General features: G+C 36.0%; 1 protein-coding gene across 2 annotated transcripts in view; it reads right to left on the bottom strand.

The window, feature by feature from the left end:
• npr2 (natriuretic peptide receptor 2) overlaps positions 1 to 12,768 on the bottom strand; it is a 61,522-nt gene that overhangs the window by 15,036 nt on the left and 33,718 nt on the right. For both annotated transcript variants that reach the window (XM_084115594.1, XM_084115595.1), the window contains exons 12-18: positions 11,404 to 11,508; positions 10,998 to 11,069; positions 9,855 to 10,017; positions 9,594 to 9,749; positions 9,341 to 9,509; positions 5,654 to 5,800; positions 5,252 to 5,375 (exon numbers count right to left, since the gene is read on the bottom strand). In XM_084115594.1, the coding sequence (XP_083971720.1) occupies positions 5,252 to 5,375; positions 5,654 to 5,800; positions 9,341 to 9,509; positions 9,594 to 9,749; positions 9,855 to 10,017; positions 10,998 to 11,069; positions 11,404 to 11,508 (936 nt within the window). The remainder of the gene's footprint in view (positions 1 to 5,251; positions 5,376 to 5,653; positions 5,801 to 9,340; positions 9,510 to 9,593; positions 9,750 to 9,854; positions 10,018 to 10,997; positions 11,070 to 11,403; positions 11,509 to 12,768) is intronic.

Raw genomic sequence — 12,768 nt, 5'->3', positions numbered from 1 at the left:
TGTACATCAACCTTTAGGGTGGTCTAAGCCAGGGGTTTTCAAACTGTGGGTCGCAGAGTGGGAAGAGGTGGGTCGCACAGTCACTTGGCTCCAACTAAATTTAAGTTTCAGTGAATGACACACACACAAACAGTCTAGGGTTGCTCCCTGCGGGCATAATGTGGTCTCCGTAGCATCCCTTACCATAGGTACGCTTTCCCAGTGTTATCCAATAGTCTCACTGAGTGGGTCAGAAAGAACAGCAGTGATTGACCTTCTCTGCGTGAAGCCAGTCCAATCTTCCACCCTTGTAGGTGTGGGATGATTAGGTAGCCTACGCGGGGTACTGGAAGGGGCAGCAATAGTGATGCTTTGTAGGGATCCCAATTCGTCAGTTCAGTTCTGACGTAACGTTGATACACTGTCTCGACTCCTCAGCGCAAAACTTGAAGTGTGATCGCACACACGCTTCCATTTATACCCGCTTTGGGATTACAATTTGTCAGTTCTGTTCTGACGTAACATCTCTGTTCCCTCCTTCAGGGAACAGGGGTTACATTAGTAACCTAGATGTTAACTGTAAACCTATCCCTCAAATCTAATTGGTAAATTATAATGCTGATTGGAATGGAATCACAATTTTAGAGTAGAATGTAGACAAGTAGTTTTTTTTTTAGTTTTTTTATTTAAAACAATTACAATAAATAATTGAATGTTTTCACGTTAACACCACTAACCCACTATATTTATATAATTTAAATCCGAAGTACTTTAAAGTGTTAATAATAATTATTATAAATATAGCTGCAAGCAGCAATTACCGGGGCCAAGCAGAATAAGACGACAAGACATGCCAACATGTCTGAAAGTGTCAGACCAACTGCAACAATGAGCAATTAAAGACTTTAAAGAGGATTTTATGCAAAATGCCTGAAAAATCATAGAAACAATAATTAAAAATATGATTTTATGGATTATCACTTTCGACCAATAGGTGGCGCAGTTACAAAACTGATGTGATGTGGTCAGAGTGAAGTGACAATGACACATACAAAGTTTGGTGTTAATATGTCAAGGCATTGCAGAGATAAAGCCTGAATAGTGCTATTAGCATCATGCCTCAAATTTGCTGCTGCGCTATACGAAAACGGTTTCGTCTATCGACACGAAATCCATAACTTTTAGTCGGCACGGTCTGGAGATGATACGATTTGATTTTGGTGAAAATCGGACAAACGGTCTAGGAGGAGTTCGAAAAAGTAGGTTTTGAATGAAAATCAAGATGGCGGACAGGAAGTTCGGCCAAAAAAGGAAAACTTGGTATCTATGTTCTCGGCTTGACCCAAGGAATCTATTAAGACCAGTGGCATTTCAATAGCCAGATTTATTCAAAAGTTATTAGCCTTTTTGGAAATTTTGTTATAACTTTTGACCACTAGGTGGCGCTGTTTCGAAATATTTTGAGTACCTTCAGGGGATGGTGCTGAAGGCACATTCTGAGTTTCGTAATATTACACCAATGCATTTGTTTAGTATAGCATTTTATTTCACAAAGCTGTATTGAAGTCAATGGGAATTTCATGTTTTGTTCTATTATAGCGCCACCAAGAGGCTCAGTCCCACAATTTTTGTCCTCAGAGTGAGCCCATACATATGTGTGTCAATTTTGGTGAAAATATCTCAATTCACTTCAGAGTTATAGACATTTATATGGAAAAACACGTAAAAAATGACTGACACATGACTTTGATTGAATTTTACTACCCCTTACTATCAATATTTTCGCATTTGAGTATTAGCGTTTAGTTAACAAGCTATGATTTCAAACTTCTGACGGTGGTTTCGTCTCGATCGGACAAACGGTTTCAAAGATATCGCCTAATGTTTTTTAAGTGCTAAATCACAACGCTACACAAACCGTAAGGCGAAACCTAGCATGTTTGGTATCGTTGGACTCAGCAACGATTCAGGAGTTGAATGAGATGAGTTTCGTGAAAATAATTCGATCACACCCAAAGTTATAAGCATTTGAAAAAAAAAATTCACTACTAGGTGGCGCTGTTTCGAAACTTCTCACGCTCCTTCAGGACATCGTGCTGATGACCCATACCAAGTTTCATAACAATTCGTTCATGCATTCTTAAAATACAGCATTTTAGCACAAAATTCAAAATGGCCGACAGTCAAAATGGCCGATATGGTAAAATTGGATATCAATCGAATCGGCATGTTACCCTGAATCTAACGAGACCAATTTTATGAATTTTGGACAAACTGTTCAGAAGTTATAAGCAAAAATAGCCATTTTTCATATCTCCGGACCAGTAGGTGGCGCTGCGCCGAAATGCAGCATGTTGCCTCAGGTCATGCTTGTGATGACATGCATAGATATCATATATAAAGGCTAGATGTCTCGTGCGCGCTGCTGGCCAATGGAGGTCGACGTCCGCACGTGGCGGCCATCTTGCGGCAGTGCGCTCGCTCACTCGTTTAATGGTGCAAATACTTTTAAATAACCATAACTTGCCCATTTTTCTACCGATTTTCAAACGGTTTGGTTTGTTATAAACGTCAGAGATGTAGTTATGACACTACATACATACACTGCATACATATGAAAAATTATAACATACATGTTCAAGCATTCGGAATTATAGCCACGTTAATAACGTTTGTAAGAAACCAAACCGTTTGTAAATCCGTCAATATTTCAGCGAGATATGAGGATTTGTGTGCATGCTGATCACTCACCTTAATGCACAGAGCACTGACACAAGATGGCCGAACGGTGATGCCGGAAGTGACTGCGCCATAAGACATCTAGCGTTTATATATGATATCTATGATGACATGTACCAAGTTTGGTCTGAATCCGATAAAGCCTTGCGGAGATACAGCCCTACGACTGTTTTCGCAAGCGCTACGTAAAATTTGTTCGTGCGTTTATTGAAAACGGTTTGACGAATCAATTTGAATTCCATAACTTTTTGTCAGCACTGCCTGAAGATGATCTGGTTCAATTTTCGTGCAAATCGGACAAACCGTCTAGGACGAGTTTGAAAAAGTAGCTTTTTCGAAAGATTCAAAATGGCGGCCATATTTTTATGACGGAAAATGAAGTTATATGGTGCAATCGAATCGGCATGAGCTCAGGAATCAGAGGAAAAAAGAATTTTGATTGGCCTTACGGTTCAAAAGTTATTAGCAAAATAAAAGTGAAACTTTGGACAGGTGGTGGCGCTAGAGGGAATGACTTAGAAACACCAAAATTGGTGTATTTAATGTTGGGACTGTCCTCTATCAGAATGTCAAACCAAAACAACTTTCCCGCAATCGGTTCTATGGGCTGCCATAGACTCCCATGGCGGAAGAATAATAATAAGAAATGGAACAGATACAATAGGTGCCTCCGCACCTTCGGTGCTTGGCCCCTAATAATAATGTAATAATAGAGGTACTCTCCTTTTAATCAGCCAAGATACTCTGTTCAGATACTTCAAGATACTTTCTCTGTTAAGTTCATTCTCTCAAGAATTCATTTGTTTGACTATTCAGATGAGACTTCCTCCGATTCCAAAGTTTTTTTTCCAGCACCTTTTTAGGTGTGAAGAGAACCTGGCAGAAATAGTTCTGCATCTGTGCTCCCAAAACTCAGTTCAAACAGAATCTATAATAAAAGTCTATTGTGTCTGCAGCTCTGCCATGTCTCATAGAAGCTGAGTGAGAAATGACTGCTGTGATGCGTTTCTGCTTGAACTCCCTATGGTTCCCTCAAATTAAAATACTTTCTGCCCCCCACACCAATCCTCTCCCCCCGTCCCATCCCTTTGGATGTACGCCCAGAAAAAGAGGCCTTACAGAGTGATATATTTGCATACATAGAACAAAAAAGATGATGAATTAAACATGGAGGCCAACTTCATTATGAGGTTGTTATGCTATAACCTTAATCACTGAAACACTGCTGGATTTTATCATTGCATCTTTGAACAGCTGTTGAACAGCGTGATCCAAACATCATGACGGTTAATTTTTGTTGTCTGCATTTGGTCTAATTTCAGAGTAACTTTCCAAACTCAGTTGGTCTATTAGTTCAGATTAGAAGTAAAACAAAATGCAACAATGGCCTCAAATGTCTCATAATTTAAAGGAGTATGCAACTTTTTCCACTTATGAGTACCCCTAAAGAAATTAATAACTTAAATAAAAATATATTAAAAATCATGTTTTATTTATAATGATATTCTACATAGTGAATTGAGTTTGCATAGCTATAATCATTTGCATGTTTATGTAGATAATGATTCAGAACTTAATCTCACTGATTCCAGAAACCATGTTTTAGGCTAAATAATATCTGGATTTATTACATGGGTTGTGAAAGTCTTTGCATTTGCTAATCTTATTTGCTAAATCCTCTTCTTTGCAAAACTTTATGGAATGCCTGGCATAAAATGTATTAATACACAATCATTAAAGGAGAATACTTGAACATCTTGGGGCAAAACTTTGCAACCTCTCGTCAAAAAGTGATTAACGTGATCATCGTATTTTGATCATCAAAATACATGGGAATGTGAAGGAAGGAATGCCTTTTCTGTAACTCAGACCGAAAAATGCGGCAGTCTAAATCTCTGTTTGACAATATGAAGGTCAGATATGTTGCTTGCAATAGCATTGATGCATAGTGCTTGCATAATCATAAAATATTGCAGGATAGTTGCATACTAAATATAGTTATGTTAAGTCCAATCACAGATAAACAGATTAGACAAAATATGAAATATGTGCATTTATCATTCATTTTGTTTTTACAGAGTAAACATTCCCAGTGAAATAAGCCAGATCACAGTAGTCTAATGCATCTTACACTACCTAGCACTCAGAACCAACCTAACCCTTGACTGTTTTTTAAATACTATATAAGATTATGTATAATATAATCTTAGTGGATTTTATTTGTCTTGATCCACAATAAGATTTTTTCACTTCTTGTAAGCACTGATTTTAGAATAATGTTTTTTCATTCTGAAATCATGCTGGAGAACATGATCATCAGGTTTTACATGAAGTTTGAAATAAAAGGAAGGCGTACTAAATACTCAGAAATTCTATGTTATTCTTCTGTCCTCAATATTGTTATGTTAATATAATTTGCACACAAAGCTTTTTGACCATCGGTCTCAGATTTGTTGTCCCCACTGTTTATTAAATAATATTATATTTATTAGAATAGTCCCAGAATTTTGTATCTAAAAATTCTTGTGCAGACCTGTAAAGGTGTACTCTCAGCAGACATTGATGTAAAGCCCACTATGTCGCTGAAATAGATCGTGACACTGTCAAAGGCTTCTGCTTGTACGGTCTCCCCTCGCTTGAGCTGCTCCGCCACTGAACTGTGGGCAGAATTAGGTTACGATCAAGTGAACCATGAAATTATTTTCCATACACAAGTCCAACTACAATAGCAGACATGCAGTAGCAAACAATCAGTTAGTTTAACAATACACAGATGAAAGCAGAACATAATTTAATTTAATAAATCCTTATCTAGAAACAAAACAAAGGTATAAACAAATCAGAAATTATTCACAGCATGTTGAAAAATGGGAGCTTTGTCCAGCTGGGACTCTCAGATTTTCTGTTAATAAGACCCAAACAACACGTTTCTTACTGTGGAAGGATTTGGTAAAGAAGATTTTCGGCTTTCCGTTTCTCTTCGAGGTAGGCCTGGGTTCGCTCTTCTACCAAGTTCTCCAGGTTATTGGCATACTGTTCCATTCTGGACAGTAGGTTACTGAGAATACTGGTGCTGCCTTCCCTGCCAAAAACAACAACAACAAAAAAAACAGACACTTGGTTCCACATCTGATGTGTAATTATAGCAGATATAGATGATTATAATTACAGCAGACAGATTACAGCAGAATATTACAATTATGTGAGATCACTGGCAAGTAACCCATGAATTATTCAACGAGATGAATTGGAGATATTGTAGCATATGACTTCTGAAACAAGCATTAGAATAGTGCAGAAAACAGGAATATGTACTATTATGCAGTGTACATCAGAAGGAGCAGGGCATAGTTGCATCTTATGAGGCGTAAAACGCAGTTATGATGAAGTGTGGTAATCATGTACTGTTGGTGTGTGGTTTGCTGAATCACATTATTTTGGGGTCAGATCTCACTTCTACGTGCAGCATACAAAAAAAATATGTAACACTTTACAATAAGGTTCATTAGTTAACATTAGTTAATTACCTTAGTTAACATGAACTAAGAATGAACAATACTTTTTTTATAATTTTTAAAGAATTTATTATAATTTTAACACTTACTAATACAAATATTTTTTAACATTAGTTAATGTACTGTGAACTAATATGAACAAACAATGAACATCTGTATTTTTAACATTAACTAACATTACCAAAGATGAACTAATATAGTAACAAATGCTCAGTGTTAGTTCATTCATGTTAGTTAATACATTAACTAATGTTAACAAATGAACCTTATAGTAAAGTGTTACCAAAAAATCTAATTATTATTATTTTTACAAAATGTACAACAATAATCTCATACAACAATAAAAAGTTGATTTTATTGCTTTAAATGAAAGAAATAGAATATTAATACAGTCTTAATATTACAGTCATATTATAGCTGCAGTGCAAAAAATTCAAGCAATGTAACTGTATTGCACTTTAGCAATTTACAATTATTCTAGAACATTTATAGATCTACAGAGAATTTCAAGTACTACTGTAGTTACTACACTTTTGGGAAACGGCCTGTAATTCTAGGATGACTCATGCAATTGTTTATACAATCTACTTAGGCTTATGACGCTTTTCGGAAAAACACGGCCCTTGTCTATACCTAGATATCTGATTTATTTAAACTTCCTTAAATGTCAACAAGATACATTTATGTAATGAAGACCAGGTTGTAGGCTAAGCCTTTTTCGTGAAACATATTAGGCATTTTAGTGGAGGTTTGTCAATGTCTGTCAACTATGACTTAAGTGCCCCTTTGGGGAATTAACAAGGAAGCTTTCACTCACATCAGGTTGTTTATCAATGAGCTGTCAGCTGTAGGACAAATGCTGCATTCTGTTCAAAGATACAATGCTGCTTCTACTTCATGCAGTAAAACACAATCTGTGTGGTTTGTTATATAAAAAATTGTTTTATTTGAGATGATATTGATTGCATTTTAATGTAATTCCTATATATTTCTTTTGTGTGTTTAATTGTGTGAATGAGAATTGGTCAACAGGTCAAAACAATGCAGCAATGAATCATTTCAGAAAAAGAGTGAGCATCATTTGTGTAACTGGTCTGTTGTAATGAAGGTGAGGATTTATTTTGAAAGTATTGATGCACAGATTCCTCAGATTAAAAAAACAGTTGATGACCAGCAGCAATTATTTCCCGTCAAACATGTCGTACTACAAACAGCTTGACTGTCCACATCATGAACTTATATAATAAAGAATGAAGAAATAGACAATGTGGATAGAAATACAGTTAATATATTGGAATCATCTAATTGAGTCTATTTTGAAAAATTATGCATTTACATATTGCCCTACATTAAACAATTTGGTAACACTTTACAATAAGGTTCATTAGTTAACATTAGTTAACTACCTTAGTTAACATGAATTAAGAATAAACAATACTTCTTCAGCATTTATTAATCTTATTTAATATTAATTTCAACATTTACTAACATGTAATTAAAATCAAAGGTTGTATTTGTTAACATTAGTTAATGTACTGTGAACTAACATGAACAAACAATGAATAGCTGTATTTTTATTAATTAAATCAAATCAAATCAAATCAAGTATATTTGTATAGCGCTTTTCACAATACAGATTGTATCAAAGCAGCTTCACAGTATTAAAATAAAATAATACAACAAAGTTTGTTTCTAGTGGAATTTATTGATTGATAGAATAAAATTAAATATCCCCAAAATATCCCCAACTGAGCAAGCCAAAGGCAACAGTGGCAAGGAACCGAAAAAACTCCATCAAGTGACCTAATGGTGTCCTAAAACTCCATCAGGTGACCTAATGGAGAAAAAAAAAAACCTTGGGAGAACCCAGGCTCAGTCGGGGGCCAGTTCTCCTCTGGCATTTATGAACTAGAGGCCGGATTGTAGTTTGAAACTGTGAGATTAACAATATTATATGAATGCCTGGCTGAAAAGATGCGTCTTTAATCTAGTTTTAAACTGGGAGAGTGAGTCCGAGCAACGAACAGTATCAGGAAGGCTATTCCAGAGTTTTGGAGCCAAATGTGAAAATGCTCTCCCTCCTTTGGTTGATCTGGATATCCTAGGTATGACCAAAAGCCTCGAATTTATTGATCTTAAAGAGCGCGATGGATTATAGGGTGATAGAAGATCCGCTAAATAGACTGGAGCTAAGCCGTTTAGGGCTTTATAAGTCAGTAGCAATACCTTGTAATTAATACGGAACTTTATAGGTAGCCAATGTAGTGATGATAAAATCGGTGCTATATGATCATATTTTCTTGATCTAGTAAGAACTCTAGCAGCGGCATTTTGGACTAACTGTAGCTTGTTTATTGAGGATGCAGGACAACCGGCTAATAAAGCATTACAGTAATCTAGTCTCGAGGTCATGAATGCATGAACTAACTTTTCTGCATCAGAAACTGATAGCATATTACGTAGCTTAGCAATGTTTCTAAGGTGGAAAAAGGCTGTTTTTGTAACATATGAAATATGATTTTCAAAAGACAGGTTACAATCGAGTATAACACCCAGGTCTTTTACTGTAGAGGATAAAGTAACAGGACATCCTACGATGTCAAAGTTGTATTGTGAGAGGTTCTGTGGGCGGTTTTTTGAACCGATAAGTATTACCTCTGTCTTGTCTGGATTTAATAAAAGAAAATTACGCGTCATCCAATCTTTTATATCTTTAACACACTCTGTCAATTTGGATAATTTAGCGTTTTCATCCGGCCTTGATGAAATATATATTTGAGTGTCATCAGCATAACAATGGAAACTAATTCCATGTTTCCTTATAATATTTCCAAGTGGTATCATATATATTGAGAATAACAGAGGGCCCAACACAGATCCCTGCGGCACTCCATTAACATTAAGATTAATAAATACTGTAACAAATGTATTGCTCATTGTTAGTTCATGTTAGTTAATACATTTAACTAATGTTATCTAATGAACCTCATTGTAAAGTGTTACCAACAATTTTAAGTAGACTGACATTGGTCAACTATCCATATTTGGTAAGGCATATTTGCAAATATAACAAATGTAAGTGATGTGTAGCAGGGTGCAGTGCTTACTTGTTAAATTTTGCAATGAAGATCTTGATGTGGCTGAAGTCAGCCCGTTCTGCAGGGTCTTCAGCCCAACAGCCTTCCATTAAGATGGTCAGCTCCTCACAGTGCAGGCTGTTATCTGTGGTAGGCCTGAAGTACGGCTTCTGGCCATTCCGCACCTTTTGGATTATCTCTGTAACAAAAAAACAAAACAAAAATGCTTGTCAGTGGTGTACAACAAATTAGTTTTAATGTACTTGATCTTTGAGGATGTTACCTTTGGGACTGAGATCCATGCCTTCAACATAAAATGGGCCGTTCCTTAGCGCTATCTCCTGTAGTATGATCCCAAAACTGTACACATCTCCTTTCTGGGTTCCTTGGGGTGGATGCCTATCATATATTAGCAACTCTGGAGCCGTCCATAGCTTTTCTGAAAAATCAGTTCGGTAAGCAGTCACAAAATCCTTTATCAGCACTGGACAACAGTCAATTGATGTTTCATGCGTCAAAACAGAAAATCTTAACAGATTCTTACTTGCATACAGTGCATGTGGCGAGTCTTCATTTTCACAAGAAGAACGGAAGCTTGCCAGACCATAATCTGTGATTTTCAAAACGAAGCGGCTATCCACCACACAATTAGATGATTTCAGATTGCCATGGGAGCCAATGTAACTGTTGTGCAGATAATTCATTCCCTGGCAGCATAAGCATTGAACAGAACATTATGTCTTTGCCCACAGTTTATAGGGCAAATAGAGCAGAATACACATGAACCACTGAAAAACATTCTGTAGCGTATAATGGTTTCATGAGAAAGCTGGACATGTAAAACAATGAACATTAATCGTGTGTATTCCATTTTGTAATTCTCAACAATACTTCCTTGTACGCTCAAAGCATTAAGAAAATTACTGGGTTGATAGAAGCCAAAGAACATATTTCATAATTACCTTTGTAAGACAGAATACAGAAATTACGATAAAATGTTATTGTATTTTCCATTAAACAGCAACTGTATTTAATACTCAGGATCAGGATTAACTCAAGGTTAATTGGCCCACTAAATTCTTTCTGACAGACAAGTGCTCTTTTAAAAACAAACAATGTTTTTAAAGCAATTTTCTGTCTTAAAAGCAAAAATATGTTTTGTGCATTTAAGCGACAGTTTGCTTTGTTGTAATTGCAGGCCAATTTTCCAGCAAAAGTCAAATGCTTTTATGTGGCTGGGCTCTCAAGTACCTTTGACAATAAACAGAAGATTGGTTTACATTAATAGAGTTTACATTATTTTCATACATGTTTTCCAGAAACAATGTCATGCTATCTTTGACACCAGTCCTTTTTATTTTACTAATGGGGCTCCTCTCAGAAAAGCAAATAATCAAACCAACACAGTTTTATGAATCTGTTTCCTGTCTGGCCTTTTCAACAATAAATTATACATTTTGATAGGTACACCGTATTAACTGGGTTTCAAAAGCCATAACAACATGGCAAGTATTAAAGTATTCTATGTTGTTTTTAAATTATGATGTTTTTAATACCAGAATTAAAGAGACATCATCTTTGAATAAATAAACTACTAAACTAAACTAGAATCAAATATATTAAAAAATATGTGTGATAAAATAAGGTTCATATATGTTCTGTATTTATTTTCCATTTTCCCACAAACCTTCACAATGTCATTGATCAGTGAGTATCGGAACATCCAGTCCAGGTTGATGCTCTCGTTTTCAAGGATGTCCTGTGAAAGAACAAACTGGACTTTAACACTTCAAAACATCTAGATGCACAGGCATTGATTTTGTACAAGCAAATTATAGGCCTACGATTCAAATGCACAAATATGATCATTAACATAAACAAACAAGGTCATTAACATGGAAATGAAGGAATAGTAATGACATTGTAATAGAGACTCAGTTACTACTGTATAGTTGCCAACTACTTCTCTGAAATGGGTAGAATAAAGTGCATTATAACATTAGAGTAACCTTTCAAAAACCATTCACACTGCCTGTGAACACAGAATAATATGAATAAATGGTTAACAATAATGTTATTAGTTAACAGTTTACCTGTAGACTGCCTCTGGGGCAATACTCTGTCACAATGCAGATATTTGGTGGATCGATACAAGCGCCAATAAACCTCGTCAAATGGTTGAACTGCACATCTCTCATCTATATATATCAACAAAGTTTTGAATTAACATTTTGAATTATAACCTTTATGATGCTGACAATTAGTACTCCACTTATTCTGAAAATCTCAAAGACCACGGCCAATAAAAAATAATAAAATAACAAAATAATAATATAAAATAATATAAAATAAAAAAGAATTAAAGTTTCTCTAAAGTTTCTCAAACTGTTTTTTTCCTCAGACCATGTCTATGACAGCTTGGCAAATAATTTACCGTAAGTCATTGAGCTATAGTGAGTGGCAAAATCTGTATGAGGCCATATACACTTTACTTAGCATAAGCTCTGGGCTACATAACAGTGAGGGCAAATATCAGTGGGAACAAAGGTTTCCCCCACATTTGTTTGGTCTTTCATTTGACTCTGACCCCTAGGGCCACTGTCTGCAGGACTGGTGTTTCAGACTGCTGTCTTACTCTGTGTGCAAAAAGCCATGCAGCCTCTCATGTTTCCTATCAAAGCTGAGCAGGTTAGAATTGGCCACAAGTCAGCTAGTCTTATCAGCTTTCCTTCGGGATACGGACATCAAAATAAACTTAGGCTTTAAATAAGACTGTTATGGGAAGCTTGGACTCGCATCATGTTTTTCAGGCTCAGCCTAAATCATGGTGGTCTCAGATGATAGACAGATTTGGGATATGACCGGAATAGCATACTACAATATCCTTCTTACTGTCTTATGTACATTGTGCAAAACGTGTGAATTATGCACAAAATACAGATGACCTACGACATTTGCCAAAATAATGCAGTGTATAACAGAGCACTATTACAGAGAACTGAGTACAAAGTACTGTATTGCAATATGCAATGCACTCGATGTTCCAATGAACTTTCATTTCCGGTGTGACAAAAGAAATTTAAAGGGTTAGTTCACCCAAAAATGAAAATCCTGTCATTAATTACTCACCCTCCTGTCGTTCCAAACGTTCATCTTCGGAACACAAATTAAGATCTTTTTAATGAAATCTGAGAGCTTTCTGTCCCTCCATTGATAGCCACTTTCAAGCTCTAGAAAAGTAGTAAAGACATCATTGAAGTAATCCATGTGACTCTGTGGTTTGACCTCAATTTTATGAAGCGACGCGGAAAAACCGCAACAAAACATATAAACGTCTACTCTCACGTCAACACAACATGGATCCATCGTGGTGCTCTGGTTACGCACGTTGGAGATGAATATTTTGTATATAAAGTGGTAAATTGTGTTTTTTTGCGCAAACAAAGCACTCGCAACGC

Source organism: Abramis brama, assembly GCF_963993115.1.
Source record: "Abramis brama genome assembly, chromosome: 5".
NCBI classification, from domain to species: Eukaryota; Metazoa; Chordata; class Actinopteri; order Cypriniformes; family Leuciscidae; genus Abramis; species Abramis brama.
The sequence above is the reverse complement of the archived record's forward strand: the minus strand, read 5'-3'. Positions and strand labels throughout refer to the sequence as shown.